Genomic DNA, 16,060 nt, shown 5'->3' with positions numbered 1-16,060 from the left:
GAAAGGTAGGTGCTGTGGGACATTGATTGGTTGAAGACATTTGTTCGTCTTTTTCAACCAGAAGTAATTTTCATGGCGATAAATTCTTGCCACTGCAAAAGTTCAGTGGTTGCACAATCAAGTCTTCACCACAATTCAGGAGAAACATGTTTCTGCTTTCCCTCTTCTTCAAAAATCAAACATCATCATCCAAACAGTAATGTCCCATAGTACTAACCTTTTCCAGTTTCTTTTAAAATTCATTTATAGCAATTACTTTTGTTTTCAGAAATATGTTTTATGTTTTGGTTTCTGGAATTTTGTTTTGATTTATAAAATGTAACATAGTATTTTTATTGTCATTATTTAACTGTCATTGTCATTTAAAATGTTTTTGCATTCAGTGATTGAATGATGTGATTCGCACTTATGGCCACCATAGTCAGTGCACGAGGAATGCAACCGTAATGCAAACTTTGGATGAAAGTAAACTTTTAAACAAATCTTTTAAAAAAATCCATGAAAAGTTGAGGACAGAATTATCTAGGGGTGTATTTGTGACCCATGTGTAACAGACTTGAGCCAGATGCTTAAAGCAGAGAATGAAAACCAGTGAATTTCTCCTCTATTTTATGTGCAGCACATCAGTTTGGTTTGTTTCACTGGGTTCTGTCATGTAATGATGGCCTCCGCTGCACCGTCCTCCAGTCATCAGCGAGCTCCAAGCTGTGCCATTTGTAGTTATGTAAGAATGCCTATTTGTGTGCTTGATCTTCTGCAACTAATAACTATGAATGAGTATATTATGGTGATATTCTAATTTATACACATTACATAGATCATCAGTCGCAGCCCTCCGCTGCAGTTCCGCTATACATAGAAAAGAAAAGTGTCATTCCTGAGTAGAGTCCTTTGGAAAGATCTTATATTGCCAGTTTTTTTATTTATTTATTTTTTTTTAACCTTGTTTTCACTTCGGCTTCTGAAGCCAGACGGCTGAAATGTTTTCTTACAAAGTTAGAATGTTTTTTTTTTTTATGTGGTAAACAATGTTTCCCCAAAAAGTTTTACTCAAACTTCTGGGAAACATGAATTTGGTGAAGTTGCCACAATTTTATCCTCTTCTAAACAACTATCTTCTAAAGAGAGAACCTAAAGCAGTGATCCCAAACATTTGTCAGGCTACACAATGGTTTAATTTAAGACATTATTTTCATGGACTGGCCTACATGAGTCTGAAGTGGGCTTCCATTGTTTTTTCTTCTAGTTCTCTTAACTTTCATGGGTAAAGTTTATCTTCATCCTCTGTAAAATATCAGTTTAAACTTTATTTATATCCAAGATTTCATGTTGGAATATTTAAAATGTGAGATTTTCCTTTAACTCTTAACAGTCAAAGTGTAAGCTAAAAAATTGGACTTCAGCTTTATTGGACTATTAAAATGCAAAGGAAAAAAACTCATATTTTCTAAATATAATCATAAAGATAATCCACAGTTTGAGTAACTTTATAAGCAGCATTCTTGACAGATTTGCTGAAAATTATTAATATATTTTGTAGGAACAAAAAATGCAGTAAATACAAATTTCGAGTAAAGACTCCTGGTTTTTGTGCTTTTACTTTGAAGTCTTCTTCTTTTCTGCAATAACAAACTTTCCAATACCTTTATTTTTTTTCTTAACTTTGCTAGCTTGGGGGTTTAAATTTAGTGCTTGGATTTTTAACACCAAACCAAGCAACTTTAAATGCTTCGAATGTGGTGAGGAGAATCCAGTAGTTTTTCAAAATAAGACTTCCTTTAGAATCAGATTATAAATTTTCTTTTAAAAAAACCCAGAAATTATAGTTTATGTTTTTATGTCCCACAGACCGACACTGGTCCGAGGCCTGAGTTTGGGGATCGTTGACCTCTACAACTGTTTATAACTCTCGTTTTAGAAAAAAACCTCATCAATAGTTGATATAATATGTATATAAAGTTAAAGAGAGATACATAAATATTAATTATAACAAGTGGAACAGGAAAATCTAAAAAATAACTAAATTTTCTTTGGTTTTAAAAAGTTGTGCACTAAATCCGATATAGTAGTTATTTATATTCAGAGTAGATACAGGCCTTAAATATATCTTTATCACAACAAAAAAGTAATTATTATTGCTGAGTTGCTTTTAAATATGTCGTCAAAAAGACTTCTACATCTACATTTGGGAATAAAACTGTCATTTAAGAAGGCATAATGGGCTCTAAGCTAAAGAAATGTAGAAAATAAGGTTTTTATTTTCACACACACTCACTTGAGTGTGGTCATCTCTGTTAGAGATGGCTGTGTGGCCTTCAGGTAGCTGGCGCGCCTCGCCTGAACCTTAGGCGAGGGTTTTGGACTGCAGTCCGAGTCGCCGCTGTCTTCCTCCGCCATGGCCTTGATGTAGCTTCCACTGCGCATTCGCCGACAAGGGATCTCGTCGTCCTTTCCCAGCGGGGAGAAACCACTCCAATCATCCTGAGGTACCTGTGGAGATAAAGTGTGAATAAGAGGGAATACATCTGAGCTGGAAGTCCTAACAGTTTAAAAATGTCACAAAAAATAAAAAAATAAGTACATGTAAATTGTTTTGGTGAAAATCTGTCTAGATAAGTTGTTTTTAAAGGTTTGCGAGTAACAGCACAGTATGCAAAAGCTGCCTTTATCATACCAAAAGCTTGGCAGCCCCAGAGCCCTTCTTTTGTCTCTCCCGTGATGCAAGCTGCATATCAATTGCAGGGAATTAATTTTTTTTTGACAAAATGTTGCATTAACCTGGCTTCTGTCCGCTCTCCTTACTTTTCACACACACCAATGAAGGTAAGAACCGAAAGGAAGCAGGCTATCTCCCAGCTCTAATCTAAAAGAGAGGGAGTCAAAGACATCAGACATGGGGAGACAGGGGGGTGGGGGGACAAAAGGGGTTTTGTTAAGCAGAACCACTGCAGTCCCAATGTGAGTGGCTGTTTGAGAACCAGCTCTGAGGTGAAAGAAATGAGATACAAAGCTGAAAAAAAAAAAAAAAAGAGCACGGGAATAATTCTGTGGACTGCCGTGTAGCTAGGAAACCAAGCTGACCTTAATGTCAGGGGCAACTGTGTTGGCATCTTGGTAATCAAGTGTGCAACTAATCCAAATAAACCAGAAAATTCTAACAAAAAACATGAAAATATCTCAACAAGTCATGGTTTTATACTGGCATTCTTAATTATCTGACAGAATAGTAAAGTCGGGTTATAAAAATGAGTGAATCAAAACATTAGTTAATAAATTCCACAATCTCCTTTCACTTGTATTAGTTGTTAGAAAGCATATAATTTTAGGTTACTTAAATACACGGTTGTGCATTATGTTCTCAACCTTGAAGTTTCCTTCCTCCTAATTCCTTCTCATACTACTTTTATTTTGTTTCTTTTTCTCACAAATCCAAGCATATACACTCTTCTTTTCACCTTATATCCCCAGCTCTCCATTCAGTCTTGAATCTGCAGCTCTCTCAAACTACAAGGAAACACTCTCTTATTTTCTCCAAAACAGAGAAATTCAGCTGATGTGTCTGTGTGCATGTGCTGTTGTGTGAGCATTTCGGATCTCTCAAGTCAGCTTTTTTCCTCCGGCGGTAATGGGAACAACACTGACAGAGGGTGGGCAAAATATGCACACAATTGTTGCTGCTATGATCCCTCCCAACACTATCAGCATAGACGGATGAATGAAGTGTGACGATTTTTGTGGCAGCTCTTTGAAACTGGATTTGGACTTTTTTTTCAAGCAATAAAAACAAAGGATTACTAAAGAAGTCAAACAAAAAATATTTCTAGAGGCCACATAAATATATAAAACTTGGAATAATTAGTCACAACTTGATTGGAAAAATAAAAAAAAATGAAGAGTCAAAAAATGACAGTGAACCCTTATAGATTAATTCTGGTTGTCCTTACTGATTTTTAAGTGATTTTGAGAGATATATGGCACTCTATTAAAAATGTCCGTCTGTTATAAACAAGTTTGGGTCTCGCTAACATGGCTAAAATATATTTATGTCTGACTGTTTTTTTTTTGTGTGTGTAACTAACAAGGTTGGGAGTTAGTGTAGTCGCAGAAACGTTTGTATTAAAATCCAATTAAACATTTTTTTAAATCACTTTTCCTGCTACAAAGCATCTCAAAGTGCTTTCCATAGTAAATTAAAAATTAAATAGATAATAAAATAGTAGTTAAAATAGCAATCATAATAAAAAATAAGTAGAACAGTACTAAAAAGAGGAGTTTTACGTTTTTTCTTAAAAACTATCACAGTGGATGAAGCTGTCACATACTCAGGCTGTTCTAGTGGTTTAGCGATACCATTGATTTTTTTTTTTTTACGTGTTGCAAACAAGGTTGGGAGTTAGAGGTACACGCTAGCCACTACCACGGCTAATGTGTAGCGATGTTGAACTGTTTTTATGAGTCTGTTACTAACAAGGATGGGAGTTACATTGTTCATTGTAAAAACGCTAGTAACGTGATTAACGTGTAGTGTGTTACAAACAAGTTTTACCCCGGGCTCACACTGCATCCAGTCAGTGTCCGGTGTGGACGACGGAGCGTTCTAGCCATGGCAGATGACTCACATTGGCTACGGATGGTTACAGTCCTGTTGCAAGCAAAAGGCTCTGCTGCTGACTTTACGAGACTCCAAACTCATTTACTTCACGAAATAACCCGCCACTTCTACAGGAAGTACATATGAACAGACCTGTAGTCCGTGATTTTAAATGATATTCAAAACACTTTTTTCTGCGTGACTCTTCTTCATACAATGGACAAGCACAAAACTTTTATTAATACTTTTGTTTTAAATGTACATATTTGACTGTGTTACACGTGTTGTGCAAAAAGTAGGGTAGTTGGTTGCCACAATGACGAAATGTTTACATGGTGACAAAAGTACATTGGAAAATAGGTGATATATTCAAAAAACGTACTGGATGCACTTTAAGGGAAGGATTCGGATCTGGCCTTTGTTTTCTTTACACACCTTATATACATACATTTGAAAATAGGCCATTCATTGATGGTTCGCCTCATAATCCGTTGCACCCTTTAGTGTGGGAAATACACTACATACACCCACATACTTAAATTAGACTATTGTAATTACTCTGAAAGGACTAATTGAATCCATTAAATGGGAAGTTTTAAAGAAAAGTTTAATTAATTGCTAGAAAAAGAGTAGAACTTGTGCTCTTAGTAGCTTTTCTTTGTCCCACTTTTGGCAATGGTTTTTCAATAAATTAAGTTAAAGACAGTGCTAACTCCTGATCACCATTAGTGTGCGACTGTTGTGTTGACCCAAACCCAGGAAAAAAAAAACAGACAATTCTTTATCATATTTGAACTTAATGGATTTAACTGAACCATTGCATGTTTTTCCTGTTTTTGCAAATACTGAGCATGTTTTTAACCTTCAGCAAACAAGAACCAGATACAATGTAAGAGTTATGGTGTAATTGGGACACATAAGAGGTGATTAAAGGCAGAAAAACTAAATCTCTTACTGTTGAGTCCTGGAATAGATTCTTACCTGTAGGAAATGGCACGTGCGTCCCGGCTCAGCTTTCACGAGAGCTTTATCGAGGTTGACTGATGCCTTCTGGTACACCTCTCTTGCTCTGCTCACTGTCAGAGTAGAGGACCACGAGCTCTTTTTAAGTTGAACTTGGCTATCGAGAGGACCCACCAGCGGCAGCCCCCCGCTGCTGCTTCCCGAGCACGTGGAGCACTTCACGTCGTTGTTGCTGCGTGACGTTTTGAGGGACTGGGCGCTGATGGTGTTGTAGGACTCCATGAAGTATTGTGACTGGGATTTGTCCGGGTGACGTCCCATAGTCATGACTCCTGTGGGCATAGTTCCGGCGCCGCCGCCCTGTTGCTGATGGTAGAGACACACCTCCCGGTCCAACGTGTCATCCGAGCTCCAGTAGCCCGATATGGCTGTGCGCATCTTTGGCTCCGACTTGGAGCGGTCCTTGCTCTTACTGCGCTTACTGTGCTTTAGGGTGCCAGAGCACGAGGGGGGATCATCAGGACTGGACTTGGTGCCATTCATCCTCCCGCTCCCCCCTCCACCAGCCCCTGACGGCCCCTCCAGAGAATGGGACTTGGTGAAGAGCTTCTGGACTGAATGAACAAGATGGCGGATTCGACCGGGGCTGTCACTGCGTTGATGCTCTGAGGCGGTGCGCTTGTACTGCAGTGTGTGGTAACCTTCATGCTGCAGAGGCGCTTGACCCTCAAACTGCTCCAGTAAGTTAGAGGGGATGCGATTGTTGGTTCCTCCACCGCCCTTGCTGCCGCCAGGGGGTCCCGTGTAAGGCACCAGAGCGCCCCACTCCTCCTTCAGTTCATGGTGGGAGCTGTAATGTCTACGGGGAAAGGTGCAGCTGGACAGGTCGGGATAGGTGCCGCACTCCGACTGGAAGAAGTTCCGCTGGTTGTAGCAGGGATGGTCAACAGGCTGAGCGTCCCCTTGGTTGAGGAAGTAAGACCGGCGGTCCGAGGGTCCCAAAGTCAAAGAGTCGTACGAGGGGTCACAGGTCACTGCGTGGTGACTGCGGCTGGTGGACAGGCCTTTCATGGTCATTGTAGTGGGGTTTAAATACGCAACCAACTACTGCCGCAGGAAGTCAACACAGGCCCCAACTCTGTGAAGAAACAGCCAAACAGGGAAGAAAAATGAAAAAGGTATTTAATTAATGTCTTTTGATTCCACATGCTCAAGTGCTTACTGATGACAAAACTGGAGGAAGACCTTCTTCTCCCCTTTCAGTCTTTTTATCTTTGTCCTTCAAAACTTCAAAGGATGGATCTCTAAATATAGAAGCCACATGGCACGTTGCCCCTGACACCCAATCTACCCTCAAGCTTCCTCGAACATCTTAGCATTTGGTCTGGTAGAACTGAACGAAGAAATGACAGCCGATCAGAAACAGAAACAAACAAAACCGACACAAAGGGGAGCCGTCATGAGGAGAGCATCTATTTTCATCTCAGCTGTGTACTATATTTGTTCAAGGATAAGGAGAAATGAAGTTTTGCCGTTAGGAAACAATGAAAGATGAGAGACAGAGGATGGGCTTTATCAAAAAAATAAAAAAATAAAAACCTTACAGGTTGAATCTCATCTCCACTCGTCAACTCTAGAATTTTTACTCCTCCATAGCTCATGCATCGTCTTTTTATTATTTAATTTAGTGAGTTTAATCCTTTGTTTAAAGAGCAAGTTATTTTTTTTACCCCATTGACTGTATATAATTGGACAGAGTGAGTGTGACATCAACCATAGAAAATGGCTAAAGTCCATTTCCAGTGAAGTAAAGTCAAATTTAGTTTGGCAACACAGAAGCTATCGTGTTGGAACCAGACATCATCCGTCAACACATTCTCACTCTCAACTTGTCACATATTGACGATTGGTTAAAGACCCCCCGCGTCACTTTATGACGTTTTGGGTTTCCCAACCTCGGCCTTTGTTGATGTGTTGGCTGTTCACATTAAATCACTGCTCTCCAACTTTTGGGTCGCAAACTAAACCAGTCCAGTAATGGGACATAGAGTGTACCAGTACCCTAACCAGGTAACATCTGGTACCGGCCACGTCCTGAGGACTAGTCCGCGTGCATCCGGTACCACGTACAGAAGGACTCTTGGTTTTACAAACAGCCAGCATGTCAAAAAAAGAGTGTCAAGTGTCAAAAAATGACACGGAGGGTCTTCAACCAAACATCAGTATGCGAGGAGTTAAGAGTGAGAATGTGTTGCATCAGTAAGTAGTGATCATTGACTGAGTGACCCTCTCCTTCCCGGCAGTCCAACTAGAAAGTGGCCAGTGACTCAAAGTAACCAAAATCCTGTAGATTTTAATTGAGAAATAAACAGTAATAATAATTCTTGCTCTGCCTGCTTTTTTTTTATATGTTCTTGCCAATCCTATTTTCTCTATTGTAAATGATTCAGGTTATAAACGGAACAGCCAGACGCCTCAATAAAAGTAAACGGCGTATACTTGTATAGCACTTCTCTACCTTCCTTGAAGGCCCAAAGCGCTTTACAGTCACAGACCCATTCACCCAAAGGTGGCGGCTCCGCTGCCAAACACTGGCGCCAACCTTCCACTAGGGGCAATTCGGGATTGGGCGTCTTGCTCAAGGATGCTACGACACATGGGCGGGCAAGGCGGGAATCGAACCCCCAATCTTCCGATCGGGAGTCGACCGCCACATTCAAAACTTTGAAGTGGTGGGGGCGTGGGCTTGTAACAAGCTCACTCCTGACTCAGACCGAGTCTAACTAATCCCTTCTCACTGACAGTGTCTGGCTCCAATATGGCGATGTTGTTATCGTGAAAAAATGGCGACTGAATTGACTTCATTTCGTTGAAGCGGGACGTATGACATTTCTGTCTGAACCGGTCTGAGTCCTTGTTCCTATGGCAACCCCCTTCACCAAGCAGGAGTGACACTGTTGGCTGTTCACACACCTACGACTTGAAAGGTTGAGAGAATCTCTCAAATGTTTTGAACGTTGGACGTGGGGGCCAGAAGACTCCACATACTTTTTTGAGGCATCTAATTGGCCAATTTATATCTGTCACAACAGAAAAATATATCAGGAAAAAATAATTGGGACATGTTATAAAAAGGTAGCAGAGCAAGAATGGTTATTCTGACAAATATAATGACTGAGTAATATTTGTTTATTTCTCCACAGACGTCTATGGGATTTTTGGCTTCATGGAGCCAGAAAGTACTTCCTGTTTGGAAGGAAAGTGTGGAAGGGTCACTCAGTCCAGTTCTCATATTTAAAATTAAAGGTTTACCACTACCTTTTTACTTTAAAAAATATAGAGTGCCCAAACATACGGGTAAGTTAAAGAGAAAAGGATAGTGTCTGCTTTGTAAGGCCATTTAGATTTAATCTAAGCACTAACTTTATAGACTTAACCAGAAGTGCTAACTAAAATCAAAAAGGCACTAAATTCTTAATTTTGTTTTAACCCCTTGTCACCCATACTAACCCTTTTATTTGCAAAAGTGAGTTTAAATGTGTTAAATTTGTGCACTAACTTAACAATGCCAGCTATATCGAATCCAAAACATGAAGAAATTCCATTTTAGCAATAAATAAAAAAAAAAAATCTTCATTTCAAAGACTCAAAAGTGTGGTAGTTTTGCTATTTTGGAACCATTTAGTGTTCCGCTACATCAAAAGCGGAAATACTGTATTACTTATCTTGAAATTGGGTTCATCAAAGGACAAATAAGTCAAAGAAAGCATTGATTTTCAGTGTACTTCCTCAGTGAGAATGCACCAGTATCCTCACAAACACAAACAAAAAAGGTCACTGCCTGATTGCATTCTTTCCTCCAAATCTTTACTTATTCTAGAGGAAAACAAATTGGCCAGTAATCCCAGCAGACAATGTCCAGGCTGGGAAAGGCAAGTCCAATAAATGGGCATTCCTTAACAGTGTGACTTGAAACCAAATGCCTCTATCAGCACCCTTTCACTGCTTTCTTAGGCTTGTTGCACAGTATTTGCAATGGACTGAAAATGAAGTTAATGAGACAATAAGAGCTCATGTGCTCCACTGTCGCACAGTGACAGCAGTGTAGCCCCACAGAGTGCTTTGCTACAACAATTTGATTCAGAAAAAAAAAAACAGTAAAATGGATTCCATTTAAAGAAAGCAATCGGGTAAAGCAGGAAGAAATAAATGAGGAAACAAAAACAGTATCTTTATGCAACTTTGGGACAAAGCAAAGGACGCCAAATGAATCCATAAAACCTATTTATGCATTTAGATAAGTGAGTCACATTTATTATTTTCCTAAACTGTAGAATGAATGCTGGAGTAATTGAAAAAACAACAAAAATAGTCATGCAATTTTACTGTCAGCACTTAAGCAGAGGATTAAATCACCCAGAGGGGAGAGTTAAGCTAATACATTAAGATTCTTCTTTTTTTTTATTTTATTTTTTTTTATTGAAAAAGTAATACGTGGTCACACCACACCCCCACCACTAGAAGGACACCCACAAGGATAAATATGAAATAAAGCAAAAACAAACATCTCAAAGGGTCTGTCCACTGCTTGCAGAGGTTTTTTTTTAAAAAAAAAAAAAAAAAGTATTCTTGGGAGTTAAAAAGAGATCCCTTCAGCTGGGCACTGGAGCACAGAATGTGACCTAAATAAAAAGGCCCTCGCGGTGATCCTGTTTGTGACACAGCTGTCTGCAGGCTGCATCAAAACTGAGCACGGATCATCACAAATACAGATAAACACATACGTTCAGGGTGAACGTGATTAACCACTCAGAATTTTGGTGTGGCTTTAAAAAAACAAAAAACAAAAAAAAACAAAGTTTTCCACATGTAAGAGATCTGCTGGATGTTTTCTGTCAGCTGTGGCCTTCATTGACCCGTGTGATTATGTATTATGCTCTACATTAATCACAGCTGACTGACCCAGTTATTGCTCGGAACACTTGTTCAAATGTATGATGAGTGATCTAAAACTTAACAGATTTCTCCTGAGAACTAAAAAAAAAGTCAAAATGAACACAATTTTTTTTTTAATTAGTTAGCTTGTTATTAAGCCAAGAAAACTGTAAAACAAATCAGGCTAATAAATAATCCCTGCAAATCATTAAAGACTCATTATGATCACTATAGTTACAAGTGGTCTTTTAATAATAATTATGCTATTTTTAGCCTAAAGTGGCAACCCCGCCCCCTCTCCCTAGCTAACATCCGCTCACATTTCCTTCCCGACATTAATAATAAGCAATATCGGAGCTATCCAGACATCCAGTTTTAAGCCAGATGCCAAATGTTTTCAGAAAAAAAAAGACATACATGGATCTATTCGTCTACAAACAAATGTATCTGTGTTACGCCCTTATTGTTGAGTCTATAGACGTGTCATTCAAACTTGTAATGCTTGTAATGTAATAACTTGTAATGCAAATTAAGTCATGTCACTTCAATGTGCTTCATGGAATTTTGACTAGTTGCACAAATGACATTGTATAAATTAATTAATAAAAAGTATGTTTTTTTATACTACACCAGTTTTTATAGGTTAACATAAATATTATTTTAGAAAAATTGTAACATATATTTTCCAATAATGTTGTTTACCATTACAATACAAAAACTTATATGTTATGGTAAATATTTATATTTGTTTTTTTATACTTGCATTTTAATTAGATCACATATAATTAAAGTTAAAACAGCAAAAAAAGAAAACATAATTTCCCCGTAAGAGAATCTAGATTTTACTTGCAGAGAACCTACATTTAATGTTTTATTTTCATATATGAAAAGCATATGTCTGGAAAAGGGACATGTAAAAAAAAAAAAAAAAAGTTTAAAAATATACCCGTGTATAGACTCATGTAAAGAAAATGGTAATCTTTACAATTTCACATAGACAATTTTAAAAAGTTAAATATATAACTCATTTTAATGTCATCAATGAAAATAATGAGAAAGTTGCCACTTTAAAGGGGTTTTATAGTATAGGACTTATATGATTCATATACATGTGAAAAAAAGAAAAAGTGGTGCAGGTCATGTACATTTTTTTCTATGTTTTTTTGTAGTTCTTTTCCACACGGGGATTGAAGGAATCTAGCATTGTTCGGACCACCAACCTGTGTTTTTTTTGTCTGTTCCTAATTTATGACAAACTATATTAAAAATACATTTTTTTAGCTCCATTTGACTTTCATTATCAGAAAAATGCCACTAGAATATGTCAAAAACATAAAAACCCACAACTTTCATTGTTATGGTTCTTCAAAAACCCAACATGTCTTTGTAATGATGATGTAGTAATGTATATTTACTTCTAGAATCATGCACAAAAAGAACAAATTTTTGTTAAATCTTTGAATGCACAAATACAAACCCAAATCTATTCACTCAATGAAACACAGAAAAGCATTGATTATGTTCTGGGACTGATTGCAGCCTCCTAAACAGTGGGTTTAGAACCTGAGCAGGAAAACAAAACCTTTGTGAAAAGTCTTGCTTTAGTGTCTGAAAATTTGTTCTGAGTCACAGTTTATAACATATAATAACCAAAATGTGATCAGCACTCAGAATGACTGGAAAACATTGGACAATTTTTAGATGAAAAGAGTTGAAACATGGGATTTAGTGAAGGCAATCTTCAAACAACTGGAGTTGTTTGCTCACGAGGAGGGGTTAAATGGTGCACAGAAGTGTCATTAACAAATACAGAAAGCGCTTGATTGCAGTGATTGTCTCAAAATGTTGTACAACAACATAATACGTTAATGGTACCATCATTTCTTAGCCTTTTTTCATTAGTTTGTGTTTCAAATATTATTCCGTCAGGAAAAAATGAGAAAACATTGGAAAAAAATCTGATTTTAATCAGTTGTTCTTCAGTAAATTTTCAGTCAAAATTTTGTTTGTTAGAATCAAGTTATTTATTTACTAATCACAAACAATTTTGTCCAAGATATTTATAAATCAGAAAAAGCAAAGCCTCCTGCAGACTGAAGCTCGACTTTTATCTTTAAAGTGAAGATGCGTCTCTACGTCCTGTAGACCGGTCTTAGACCATCAGCTGTGTGTGTTATTGCACCAATTTCCCTCAAAATAGATACAAATATTTCTCATAAGTGTCCATGGATGAGACAAATAGGAGCAGGTGTGCTGACATAGCCTGTTTATTGCATCTTCACTGTGCTTAAATGAAAAGTAAAATTGTTCTCCCATCTGAGATCTCTGGAAAGAATTCCACAGACGCCAACTTTTAGCTAATATGTAATACATTTTTTGGGATGTAAAAAACCTTAGGTACGTATGGAAAAATTGATCGAGCAGTGGGAGTAACACCACTATTGGTTAGGGATGTGACAAATAGATACGTATTGAAAAATTGATTGAGCAACTGCAGTATCGCTTAAAAACCACAAGATTATGCTGGTTATAAGGTATAAAATCAATCAAGAAGTAAACAATCGATTTCTGGCAGACTCCAGCTTATCTTTGTTTTTTTATCTACATGTGATGCAAACAAAAAGACATCCAATCATAAGCTACTTTTTCCAAGTCAATACCTGAATAAATTCTCATGCATTATTATATATATATCTTTAAATGCCATATGAATAAGAAATATCTAGATTTTAGCATTTTTCATGAAATAATTGGACGAATCATGTGAGAGGGAAACGTACACACCTCTAATGTTTTACGTTCAATTATATTAACAAATATGATGTTTAAACTATTTCTTTGTATTTGTGAACGCATGGAAACCCATACACAGCATCAACCTCAAAGAAAAAAGCTTTTTCGGAATGGAATGCTTTTAATGATGGCACTATAAAAAGTTTGTCAGAGAATCATTTTTATGTACATAAACATCCCAAAAAATACCTAAAATGTTACAGGTTTTCTTTTTTTTAATTAAAAATGAACAGATCTACAAAATTTAGCTTCATGGTGAACTACTTTCTTTTTTAAAATGGTATAGTATACATATTTTTTTTTTTAGTTTAGAAAAAAAAAAACTTTAATCCCCCTTTTTTTCTCAGTGTATTATGAATCCACATGGCAGAACAGATGAAGGGGTGTTCCTGTTCGCTTAAAGAAAGCTCCTTCGTCACAGTGAAGCTAATTAGAGCAACTGTCAGGACGTTTCTTGACAAATGCAGCTGAGTTACAGATCAACGAAACATGTATGGATCCATTTGAGCAAAAGTAAAAAAACAATTAAAAAAGAAGAAGAAATCGACATGTTGTCATGAAGGTTGCTGGGAAACGTGCGGTGAAACATAAGATAAATGTTAACAAAATGCTGTATAAAACGTCGGTGCCATTTTCCCATAAAAATGAATGTTGTGAATGTGAAATCCCTGATCTTTAAAGGAGACAGATTAAACTGAGCGGCTCTGACACTTGGCTTTGACTCCTTAACAAAAGGCCGTGACTCCACCGAGATTGCTTTTGTATGACTTAAGGTTGAATCCATCATAGTTATGTAGAAAGAACATCGTCAGCTTAGAGCCTTTCCTTTCATTTTAAAGGTTATATTTACTGATAGATATGGAAAAAAACAGATTTTTTTTATCCTTAAATGGCATAAATGTAAAAAAAAATTGGGCTTGGACAAAAAATGTTTTAGGTTAAAAAGTAGCAGGAAACGAAGCAGCAATAAATGTTAGATAAAATAAATTAAAGTAAAAATATAAATATCAACAAATCAAAATATATAATGAATATATAAAAAAACTTAAAATATAATAGAAAATAACTTTATTTGATCTCAAATAAAGTTATTACTTATTTATAACAATTTTAAATAAAACATTTAGGAATAAAATTCATATACATGCATTGGAGTCATTAAAAAATGAAAATCTTCCATCATCTCTGTGAATTATTTACCCAATTGATATGATTACAAGGGTACAAATTTAAAACTCATCGATTTTGTTTCCAAGAACAGATCTTCCAAGATAATAAAAAAATCCAGGTCACTTTGTGCCTTTTTTTTAAAACAACCGACTAACACAATTTTTAATATTACAGACTGTAAGAATTATTATTTTCTTTGTCATTTTTTTCCTTTTCTTTTTTCCCCCCCAAATAGAGCCATCCATAAAGAGCAGCTAAGGAAATTGGACATGGGAGGACAGCATCGCCATGGAAACAAATGGATTTTCTGGTGGAAAGCAGTGTGTTTTCACCCCGGCTAATGATAACTCATATGTTCCAACCGCCGTGGGATCATATGTGTGGAAGGCAACAAAGGTTGCCGTTTCCGATGCTTCATATCCTTTTATGACCGAGGGGCATGCAGGTAACTCATCATCCATTCTGAAAGGAATTTTGATAACTGACAAAAGAAGGGTCTGTTTATATTTCCTGAAAATAAGTATGATAAAAATGATAACAAAACTGTTTCATTCTGAGGAAAATTTTGTTTTTGTGGCATTTTTAGGATGTTGGAGGACATATATAAAGGAAATTCCTCTTAAAATTGCATTTCTGAGTATTTCTTTATTCAAATTGTTGTGACTTTTGTAATGGTGTCATCTCCACCTGTCGCAGGATTGCCATGGGGCAACTTCAAAATTTGCCTGACCAAAACAGAGAGGGGGACGCGGGCGGGGCCTATAATGAGTTAGTGCTGCTCTGCTAAAACAATGTCCTAGAAGACAACACAAGATTTTTGATTTGGGCTAAAATTGATATAATCATAATCAAAAGACCACTGCTTTGAAAATAGCTCAAAAGATGATCAGAGTAGGTATTTAAAACTAAATATATTCCCAAATTATTCCATTAATTTGACATTAAATAACAAAAAAAGTAAATTTTCTTAGCATCACCAATATTGGGTGAAAATCACAAATTTCTTTTAGCAAAAAAGGAATTTTATATAAGTCTGCTTAAAGTGGGGCACAGTTCATTAAGGCGGTTTTATCCTGCTATACACATAAATAAAACATCAGGTTAAAAAAAAAAAGTAAATGAAAAACATCTGCCTGTTGGGATATGCACGATTCCATCTGTGCTCACACAGTAAAGTGTCTCCGCTTTCTGTTAGACGCCACAAAAATCTGCAGCTTTTAATCCTCAACGCAGAGGAATTAGTTTAGAGCTGTATTGGTGATAAGAGAATCGACCCTTGGAGAGTGTGAGCATCTTTGTGTGTACCACAGATAACAGTGTGCCCTCATCTATCAACTGTGGCCTTGACCTGCATTTTGAAAAAAAGTGACAAAAACCGCTTATGTCAGCGTGAGGCGACGACGGTTTGCTTTTTCTGGCATTTGTGCTGCGTATGTATGCGGAACAGAGCCGCTTCACTGGAGCTGCAATTTCCATCCATGCAGCTGCAAATAAACCAAACAGGGTCAATTAAAACTCCCCAAACAAACAAACAAACCGCTCTTTCACGGCTTTTCACACTCAGAACGGGACGCAATGTGCAACACAAGTTGCAAACCCGCAGATCCT

At 37.1% G+C, this 16,060-nt stretch overlaps 1 protein-coding gene across 4 annotated transcripts in view; it reads right to left on the bottom strand.

Moving 5' to 3' along the window:
• The window catches only part of dlgap1b (discs, large (Drosophila) homolog-associated protein 1b), a 104,595-nt gene that overhangs the window by 38,845 nt on the left and 49,690 nt on the right, over positions 1–16,060 (bottom strand). For all 4 annotated transcript variants that reach the window (XM_024280399.2, XM_036217337.1, XM_024280396.2 and 1 more), the window contains 2 exons: positions 5,573–6,692; positions 2,276–2,490 (listed from right to left, as the gene is read on the bottom strand). In XM_024280399.2, the coding sequence (XP_024136167.1) occupies positions 2,276–2,490; positions 5,573–6,631 (1,274 nt within the window). In that variant the 5' untranslated portion in view covers positions 6,632–6,692. The remainder of the gene's footprint in view (positions 1–2,275; positions 2,491–5,572; positions 6,693–16,060) is intronic.

Source organism: Oryzias melastigma, linkage group LG20 (assembly GCF_002922805.2).
Source record: "Oryzias melastigma strain HK-1 linkage group LG20, ASM292280v2, whole genome shotgun sequence".
Taxonomy (NCBI): Eukaryota; Metazoa; Chordata; class Actinopteri; order Beloniformes; family Adrianichthyidae; genus Oryzias; species Oryzias melastigma.
The sequence above is the reverse complement of the archived record's forward strand: the minus strand, read 5'-3'. Positions and strand labels throughout refer to the sequence as shown.